The sequence below is a fragment of the Saprolegnia parasitica genome (genome assembly GCF_000151545.1).
Source record: "Saprolegnia parasitica CBS 223.65 unplaced genomic scaffold supercont2.18, whole genome shotgun sequence".
In the NCBI taxonomy this organism is placed as follows: Eukaryota; Oomycota; class Saprolegniomycetes; order Saprolegniales; family Saprolegniaceae; genus Saprolegnia; species Saprolegnia parasitica.
The window spans coordinates 342,036-351,690 of record NW_012156412.1 but is presented as its reverse complement, the minus strand read 5'-3'; the positions used below and the strand labels follow the sequence as shown (position 1 = coordinate 351,690).

Genomic DNA, 9,655 nt, shown 5'->3' with positions numbered 1-9,655 from the left:
GAGCCCGCCGAGCAGCGCGTGTGGCTCGTGCACCAACTGCTACTACGCTCCGACGAACGCGTGCTTTGTGGGCTGGACAGCCGAGCAGTGCGGCACCAACGCGATCTTTACGTGGTGCGGTCCGACGTCGGTGGGTGCGTCGACAGAGCATGACGACATTGTCATTGATGACCCGATCTTTGATGCCGACGTGACCGACGTGGTCATCGACGACCCGATTCTCGATGACGATCGTACTGACGTGGTCATCGACGATCCGATCTCGGAGGCGTCGAGCTCGGACGACGGCGACGCCTAGTCGCAAGCAACCGTTTTCAGTGGCGTGTCGTCGTGTCTAATCAACTCTGTTTTTTTACGCACCTCTTTCCTCAAGCTTCTTTTCGAAGCCTATTTGCGTGGGACCGAGAAGAGAGAAAGGAGGCGGCATGAGGTGTAGTACTTGCAGTTCGTGGTCTGTGGTTGCCCAGACAGGCGTCAGAGCGTGGGTGGCGGCTTTGTTCCTCGCGAGTGAGATCGCTGGCGTCTAAAAACACCCAAAACGCTTGGCCCGCCACCAGATGGTTTCTGCGGGATCTTTGTGTTGCGATCTTCCGGCGGTTGCAAGCTCACTTTTCCTTTTACGACGTCGGCAATGCAGCTAGCCCTTCTCGCGTCGCTGCTGCTCGCTGTTGCAGGCGCAGCGCCGCTGCAAGGCCACGCCCTCGTTGGCTACTGGCACGATTTCAGAACCCGTCCGGCCCAACCTACCCGCTGCGCATGGTGAGCAAGGACTGGGACGTGGTCATCGTCGCGTTTGGCACCAACCAAGGCAACGGCAACGTCGGGTTCGAGCTCGATAAAGACGCGGGCTCGGAAGCGGCGTTCATCGAGGACATTGCAGCGCTCCAAGCGCGAGGCAAGAAGGTCGTGCTATCGCTGGGCGGCCAAGACGGCTCGGTCTCGCTCGCCAACGACATGGAGCGCCACAACTTTGTCAACTCGGTGCATGGGCTCTTGCGCAAGTATGGCTTTGATGGCATCGATCTGGACCTCGAGTCTGGTATCTCGCAAGGTCTTCCCATCATCGACAACCTCATCGTCGGCGTCAAGGAGCTCCGCCGTCGCGTCGGCGACTCGTTCTACCTCTCGATGGCGCCCGAGCACCCGTACGTCCAGGGCGGCTACGGCGCGTACGGCAGTATCTGGGGCGCGTACCTCCCGATCATTGACGGTCTCCGCAACGAGCTCAGCATCATTCACGTCCAGTACTACAACAACGGCGGGTTCGTCTACACGGATGGCCGCATGATCAACGAAGGCACGGTCGACTGCCTTGTCGGCGGCTCGCTCATGCTCATGGACGGCTTCCGCGTCAACTATGGTCAAGGCTGGAAGTTCAACGGCCTCCGCCCCGACCAAGTCGCGTTTGGCGTCCCGTCGGGCCCACAGGCGGCCGGGCGAGGCTTTGTGACGCCGACGACGGTGGCGCGAGCCTTGACGTGTCTCGCGCACGGCGTCGGCTGCGACACGATCAAGCCCAAGAACACGTACCCGACGTTCCGGGGCGTCATGACGTGGAGCATCAACTGGGACCGGTTTGACCGGTTTGCATTCTCGCAGCCGGTGCGCCACGCGCTCGATAGCCTCGGGCACAACGACTTCGTCGCGCCAGTCTACACGGCGACGACGACGCAAGAGGAAGCGGCAGCCCCCGAGACGACGCCTGAGCCGACGCAGAAACCAAAGCGCAAGCCAGGTTGCGGCGACAGCACGGGCTGCTACTATGCGCCGACGTCTCTGTCCCTCGTGGGCTGGTCGGCGCAAGACTGCGGCAAAATGCCGTTCTTTCTCTGGTGTGGACCGTAAACGTAGCGGCTACCAACACGCTACATATATGTTGGACAATAATGACATTATTCTTCTGCAGTACCAAGTCAAGTGCTTGACTGTCATTTCGAGGTAGGCACGCGGGCTCGATCCGCCGCCGTCCAGGCACAATATCTGTCGGCGCCTCGAGTGGCAACATGAATATATCTGTGGAGCTCCTCCAGGCGCCATCGGGACAAGACGCGGTCGTGGCGTCGGCGCTCCAGACGGGACACAGCTTGTTCTTGATCACGATATATACTTTTGCTTTTCTGCACATAATTTCACACAGGCGATGGCCGGTCGCTGCAATCAAGTCCCCTGGCCAGAAGCCTAAATTGACACTGGATACTCCGCTAGTGTATCCACAGTGAAACGTGCGCGATTGCAGGTGACGGCGCACGTACAACCTCAAAATGCTGCAACTTGCTGCACGTACAACGGTGCACAAGGACAACGTGTGCAACTCGATGCTCCTGCGGGCCAGGTGTTTAACGCAATATAATGCACGTCAAAGCCCAGCCCATGCACGTTTTTTGCGTTCAACCCACACCCGCCGCATCCCGCGCATCTTCTACGCCATCACCTTGTTTCGTGGATCATCACTTGCGCGATGCACTATCAAGGGCGCGTTGGTTGATCCCTTTGGCACCACAACTCCATTCGTTCAAGGTCGACCCTTCCTCCAAGCACCGCGAGCAATGACCACGCCAGCATCGTCGTCCGTCGTCGTCCGTCGTCACACCGAGCACATGCGCTCAGTGGAAGCGCTGAAGTTCCGCCAAGGGTGGTCGGCCGTCGTCAATCATCTCGATCGTATTACACCTAAGAACGTAGAGCCGAGCATGCACTCCGAAGAAGAGGGAGCAGAGGAAGCAGGAGGATTCGTCGATGGCGACACGTCGAGCAAGAGAAGCTGCGACGACGCGCCACCTGGTCGCTTGGTCAACTGGCCGCCGTAACTCACATGGCCTGATAGCAACGGGCATTTAAATCGCCGGCGCCTCCTTCGCATACCCAAATCAAGTATAATGGTCTGGCCTTTCTTGTGTTTGTATATAAATACAGCGTCTGGGCTCAGTTGAAATTTGGCACAGCATGGGCAATTGCATGTCGTCCAAGGGCGCTGTGCTCTCGCCGACCGCGCGGACGTTCCGGGACAAGCCGACGCTGAGCATGAGCTCCGACTACGGCCTGCAGCACTCGAGCATCCACTTTGAGAGCGCGCGCGACGTGAACGAGCTCATCCGCGACTTGCCCGACACGGCCGACGTCAAGGCGCTGAGCTCGATCGCGATGCTCTCGTCGCGTGGCCGCAAGCGCGGGTCGTCTGCTGTCTCGCTCCTCTCGAACGAAGACAATCCCAACTTTCATCATGTAGCCGACAAGCTCGACACGAGTAGCAAGAAAGACGCGCTGCCGTCGTACGACCAAGCCGGCCCGCTCTCGTCGCTCTCGGAGCACGTGGTCTCCGAGTCTTCGAACCGGTCCCGCACGCAGAGCTACATGTCGTTTGTGGATCCGCTGAGCTCGATCGCCGCCGCTGAAAACAACCTCGAGCTCTTTCGCCAGATCCAGGCCGCGTTCCCGTCGTCGTCGTCGACCGCGTCCAAGCTGGACGACCGGCCGTCCAAGTCCCCGCGCTCGTCGTCCGAGACGGACGCTGACTCGTCGTCCTTCTCGTCCTCGAAAGCGCCAGAGAACGATACGCTGGGCCAGCTCCCGCCGAGCGACGAAGGCCAGTCGCCGCCGATGGACCCCAAGTTTTCATTTTTCGTCTTTGAAGGCGACGACATTCCGCGCATGTCCTCGGAGAAGGACGACGACACGCGCCGGTCGTCGTGCTACATCGTCGAGACCTCGCGGGACTCGAATGGGTCGCAGCGCTCGTCGCGGTCGTACTCGCCGCGCACGTCGGACCGTTCGAGCCTCGGCTTTCCCGTCGCACGGTCGTCGCCGCTTGAGGACGTGCCATCGTTCGTGTCGCCACGCAGCGCATACCCGCCAATGGCAGCAGCATCCAAGATCGCACCACCTTTGGACGCCCGCATGAGCTACGAGTCGCACTACTCGCTCATGAGTTTCTCGCAGTCGTTCGCGATGGACGTCGGGTCGTTTGACGACCACTTTTCCGCCGACGACTTTCGAGACACGTCGTGCTCGACAGGCTCGTTCCGCGCCAGCGGGAGCTCCGAGCCCGGCCTCTACCTGTAGTCGCCGCCGTTTCTGTCCACCGTCGTCGTCCTCTCTAGCGTTGTAGTTCCTCCCCCGTAATTTAATAACCCTACCCCACCTCATCCAAAATGCTCGAGCCGTTGAGATAGCTTCAGAGTGGATCTGAACTGTCGCCAGATAGTTTCCACCATCAAAGTGCGAGGGTGCAGCCAGGACGCCCATCGCTGCCGGACGTGGGTGCACGTCGCCGGCCATTACTCACCCAAGATCCTGGCTGCTGTCGTGCATCTAAACGCACGCAACTTTATTGTTGTGGCTCAACGTTCGGTGCCGCCTACGCGCCGTCGCGCCATTGCTACGAGCAACGTGCAGTCTTGGATTATAGTAGGTGGTGCGGCGCCCGGGTGGCCCGCGTCGCGCTCACAAGGCGGTGTCCCCACTCATTTAGATGGCGTGCGATTAGTGTATGCATTGATAGAGGTTTTCGAGGGTGTCGATATGATATCCTAGAGGTTTTGCCGCGAGGTAATTTCGTGCCAGCTCAAAGACCAAGCGCCATGGCCATAATCGCGACGATCCTCGCGTACAAGAAGAACCATGGCCTCATGCGGCCGTGGCGGCAGCGGCAGCTCTCGCTCCTCAGCGACGGCTGGCTTATCTGGGACAAGACGCAGATGTACAGGCCGCGCGATCCGGCCCCGAATGGTCCTCATCGTCCTTGCGTAGCGGCGCCAACGGCAAGCGCATGGATCTCGTCGAGGTACGTAGGTAGCTGCGATGGCATCCGCGTATGAGCATGGCGTGGGTAGACAGAGATTGGCCACGAGATCGTCAAGTCCGGCGCGTTCTTTAGCTTTACCGTCAACTGGGACGGCGACGTGAGCTCGCTCGGCTTTCACACACAGGCCGAGGCCCACGAGTTTCGCAATACGATGCAAGAAATCGCCGACGAGAACGCAGCTGGGCGGCGCGAGTGGACCGCTGCATTCAAGCACGCGCTGGAAGAAACCAACGTCGACGCCGTGCGTGCAGCCTGCGACTATTCGACCGCTCATGCAGACTGATCGGTATAGCGGCGCAGGCTCGTGCTCCAGATCAAGCCGCGGGACTGGAACAAAGAGTGGCAGTTCTGTCTGCGGTACATCGCCTCGCACGTCCTCGACGCTCCATGTTGGCCCTAGATCCCAGGCCAGCGACGACTTTACGCTGCAGCTGCGCCGCATGAAGCGCATGTACGGCGTACGTCATCCTCTCTGTTGTGTGCGACCGAGCTCATGCTATCGGTGCAGCTTTGGCTCCAATTCAATCAGTATGCACTCATGCTGGCCGACGCGATCCATCATGCGGCCGACCAATCGCCCTTTGTCTACCAGCGGACTTCGGGCACCCACCCGTACAAGACCATTTTCCTGAGAAACGCTCACGCGCATCTTAGGTGGTTCGACGACGAGTCGACGGAGCCCAAACTGACCATCTATACGTCAACGCCGCTCGTGCTGCTTTTCGCACGGGACCATTGGAAGTGCTACCAGTCGCTCAAGCAGGACATGCGCGTCTTTAGCTCCTTCAAGGAGCTCTACGACGTCTTTCGGACGATCGCCAATACGGCCGCAAGCCTCGGCGACGAGAAGCTGCGCGAAGTCGCCCAAATCAAGTTTCCACTCACGGCCAGCTTGGAGGTGCTTCGAATACGCGTGTTTTATCGCGTCGGATCATCCAACTCGCATGTTGTTGTTTCGAGTAGATTCGCGACATGCGCGTGCTCGTCTGCGCGCAGCCGCTCGGGGACACGAACCCTATGCGCTTGGGCAACGTGCACATTCAAAACATGCTCGCCAATTTGCGCTTTACGCGGCCGACGCAGGTGCTGCAAGCGCTTCCGTACCGCGAACTGCCCCTCTTCTCGAGTATTCACCGGTACGTTGTTGATGTCGTTGCCGTCGATGGCATCCTTGTGGTGGTAGGAGCGCCGTCTCGGACGATGTCTACCTCATGCGCATCTCGTCTCCGTACGCCGACGTGTTTCGCTCGGACATTCGCCCGTACCAGTATGCGGGCTGCCTCGTGCCACTGGATGCGTCGGCGCCGATCCAGGTAGCTTTAAATCGTTCAATGTATCAAGGTATCGAGACCGACATGAAGGTGCTGACGCACGACGAGCTCTTGACGATGAAGGAGACGCTGGACGCGAGCAAGAAAGGCCTCGTCCACTATCTGAGTCTGAAAGGCATCAAGAGCAAGTTTGAGACTCTGCCGTACCTCGACGTCGTGTACTTTGCGCGGGAAATCATGTCGACCGACGTCAACGCGCGCGCCACGCAGTTTGGCGCGACCAAGATGTACGGCGACATTGTGTTTACCTTTAACGCCGAGACGAGCCGGCTGCCGTTGCATCTGAAGGAAGCCTTTGTCTTGAGCTTGGATCCGGAAGCGCGGCGCTTTCTGAGTCTCCTCCAAGAACGCGACGTGGCCTCGAGCTCGGTATGCGCGCGCTTGTGACATGTGTTGTCTATCCTCTTGTAGGTCGAGCGCGTTGAAGTGCGCATCAAGGAGCTTCTCGCCGCCCACATTTATCAGTTTGCGACGCGCCTCATCACGCTTGGCGATGGCACGACCAAAGACGCGCCGGTTCTGAACCACGTGCCGTCGTCGTCGTCGAGCAACGAGGAGGACGAGCCGTCGTCGTCGGGGTCGTTCATTTACGTGGCCGATACCAACCATCTGCGCACGCTCATGAAGGAAAGCGGCATCAACATGACCTTCTTGCCTGCGATTCTTGGCTGCACCGGGGTACGATGCGATGGTCCGTGCAAGTCGACGACGTAAACGTGCGATGTAGTCGACCCAAGCCGGTGTCCAGCTGCTCGTGATGACGGAGATTGTCGCCCGCGTCGCCAAGGTAGTTCGAGGCGATCGCACGACGACTCATGCTCTGTCGTAGCACCTTTTGCGCTTCAAGCTGCTGACGAAGCCCGAGATGCATCGCAGTGCTGTCGCCGTCGAGCTTGTCAACGCCATCATGCGCGGGCTCACAGAGCCCGACCCGGTCACGAGTCAGTTTTGGGGCGTCGACTTGCCGATCTGGGTCTCGCTCGGTCCTTTCTCAGCTTGTACGCATTGACTGCATCATCTTTTCTCTTTGACGTCGTTGCGTAGCGGCCTACTTTGTCCCGACGAGCGCCTTGGACGCGACAAGATACCACGCGACGCTGAAGCGCAACCCGGCGCCGCTCTTCATGGCGCTCCTGCGCAACTTGCGCCTCAACGTGAGCCTCCGCGTCCTCGACCATCTCCTTACCCACAGCAACGCCTTGCGGTTCTCGGAGCTCGAAGCCGACGACATCATTGGCTTTGAGAAGTGCAAGGTCGCAACAGATTGGGCGAATATGGAGCGTGTCGACCTCTCGTCCTTCTCGCACCAGCTCATGCAGCTCGAGTCGGTCTTCAAGACGTCCATCAGCACGACGCGACCGACGACGGCGTTCCGTCCGCAAGGCGAGACCCTCCACAAGGGTGCTATCAAGAGCAAGGGCGAGTGCTACCTGGACCTCTTCCGCAGTGTCGACGAGCGCGTTGCGGGTGCCATGGAAGGCATTAGCGACCACGTCGAAGAGTACTGTCTCGAGCGCAGCATCCATGCCAACCTCCGCTCGGCGATGGCCGCGGCGCGGTACACTGCTGGGTTTCTTCAAAAACTCTCACACGGTCGAGTAGGAACCGTGACGCGCGTCAAGTGCGCGCCATCATGACGGACGTGCGTCGCCAGATCGACCAGCTCCCGTCCGTGTCGCTTCTGCCGATTGGCTATTTTCTCAGCTGCCTCTTTTTGGAGATCTTCTTGTACGAAGATGCTGGACAGCAGCACTGGAAGACGCTCTTGAGCCTCTACGTGCACGCGTGGAAGTGGCTGCGGGTCTTGTTTCGGTAGCCAATTTCGTCTTTTGTTTGTGGTGCCTGATGTAGTACGGGTAGTCCGGCCAACACGTCGCACTTGCTTCTGAATGCGTCCGGTCATATGCTCTTCCTTGTGCTCATCATCAAGCTCTCCAACGTCTTTCGCAGTCTCTCGCCGCGCGACGTGAGTCCCGAGCACATGGCCCACGTGCAGAAATCCAACGCGATGCTGCAGCTGCTCATGCAGACGCTACCGACGTCGACCGACGTCACGCGCCTCCTCTCGCCGCAGTTTTGGTTCAAGAAGATCGACCGACACTTTCTCAATCTCAACTCGATGTTCATGCCCAAGAGTCTCTTTGAGAAAGCGATGGTGATCCCGCGCACGGACGTCGCGTCGGCCATGTGGGCCATGAACGGGTCGGCCTTCCTCCAAGGCAACGTCATGGGTCTTAGCCTCGACGTCGAGCAACGTCACATGCAGCAGAACCATGACGCGCCGCCGTCCGAGCCGCTGCCGTCGTTTGGCCCGCGCGTCGTCGACCTGACGATGCTCCGGTTCCCGCCGCCCATGGTCCACAGCATCCGCTTCGTGTCGTGCGGCTATCGGCACGCGGCGCTCATCACGACGCAAGGAAGCCTCTATACGTTCGGGTACGGTGAGTGCGGTCGGCTTGGCCACGGCGACGAAGAGCCCGTCGCGCAGCCCAAGCGCGTCGCCTTCTTCCAAGACAAAATCGCGCTCCATGCGTCCTGCGGCCGCGAGCACTCGATGGTCGTCACGAACGACGGACAACTCTTTGGATTCGGGTGGGGCGAAGCCGGCCGCCTCGGCACGGGCGAGTCGGGCAAAGCGCTTTTGCCGCAGCTCGTAGACCTCCCGCCGATCGCCAAGGTAGGCTGCGGCCGAGAGCATACGCTGGCCGTGGCACAAGACGGTGCTCTCTATGCGTTCGGCGCGGGCTACAGCGGTCGCCTCGGCGTCGGCTCGGAGGACGACGGGCATCTGCCGCAGCGCTGTGCCTTGGACGTAGACATTCTGTCGGCTGAAGCAGGCGAGTGCCACTCGGCCGCCATCGACGTCGACGGCAACGTACGACTGCGAAATGCAAACTGGACACTCATATGTGCTAGGTCTATACGTGGGGCTTTGGTGGCTCGGGTGCGCTCGGACTCGGTTCGCTCGATGACGCGCTCGTTCCGACGCGCGTGCCCGACGTGCGAGCGATCGCGATTGGCTGTGGCGCCTACCACACGGTCATTGTGACGCCCGACGGCCGCGTCTTTGGTTGGGGCGATGCGCTCGCAGGCCAGTTGAGTGACGCGGCCATCGGTCTCGGCGAGATGCAGATGACCCCGATGCACATTCCGATTCCCAATGTCGCCGCCACGCACGTGAGCTGCGGCTCGTACACCACAGGCGTTATCACTACGTCGGGCGAGGTGCTTGCTGGAGCAATAATCTTTGTGGTGTGTTGTTTTGAAACAGAAAATCGTAGGTGTACAACTGGGGCTCGCCCGAGGCAGCGAACGGCGCGCCGCTCTCCAAGCAAGATGCCGTGCCACTCAAGGTCGACATGCCCGACGGTGTCGCGTTTGGCGCCCTCTCTTGCGGTATCTGCTTCTTGTTTCCACCGGCGCCGTGACACATATTGTGCATTAGGGGCCTACCAGATGATTGCGGCGACGCGCGTGGCCACGTTCGCGTACGAGTCCGAGTGCTGGATGTAATGCACACAAC

General features: G+C 59.9%; 3 protein-coding genes across 3 annotated transcripts; all 3 read left to right on the top strand.

The window, feature by feature from the left end:
* Window positions 1–740: 740 nt before the first annotated feature.
* On the top strand, window positions 741–1,845 carry SPRG_05976 (hypothetical protein; the record flags this gene model as incomplete). Its single annotated transcript, XM_012344549.1, has 1 exon — window positions 741–1,845. The coding sequence occupies exon 1, from the start codon at window positions 757–759 to the stop codon at window positions 1,843–1,845; it is 1,089 nt and encodes a 362-aa protein (XP_012199939.1). The 5' UTR covers window positions 741–756.
* Window positions 1,846–2,937: 1,092 nt separating this feature from the next.
* On the top strand, window positions 2,938–4,141 carry SPRG_05975 (hypothetical protein). Its single transcript, XM_012344548.1, has one exon. It carries the CDS (start codon window positions 2,944–2,946, stop codon window positions 4,057–4,059), a length of 1,116 nt encoding a protein of 371 aa, XP_012199938.1. The 5' UTR covers window positions 2,938–2,943; the 3' UTR covers window positions 4,060–4,141.
* A 436-nt stretch (window positions 4,142–4,577) lies between these two features.
* Window positions 4,578–9,645, top strand: SPRG_05974 (hypothetical protein; the record flags this gene model as incomplete). Its single annotated transcript, XM_012344547.1, has 19 exons — window positions 4,578–4,696; window positions 4,747–4,780; window positions 4,830–5,042; window positions 5,094–5,158; window positions 5,202–5,259; window positions 5,310–5,413; window positions 5,456–5,699; window positions 5,765–5,937; window positions 5,985–6,114; window positions 6,163–6,501; window positions 6,544–6,810; window positions 6,860–6,919; window positions 6,962–7,130; window positions 7,177–7,690; window positions 7,735–7,944; window positions 7,993–9,007; window positions 9,049–9,357; window positions 9,414–9,528; window positions 9,578–9,645. 19 exons carry the CDS (start codon window positions 4,578–4,580, stop codon window positions 9,643–9,645), a joined length of 4,206 nt encoding a protein of 1,401 aa, XP_012199937.1.
* Between the last annotated feature and the right edge of the window lie 10 nt (window positions 9,646–9,655).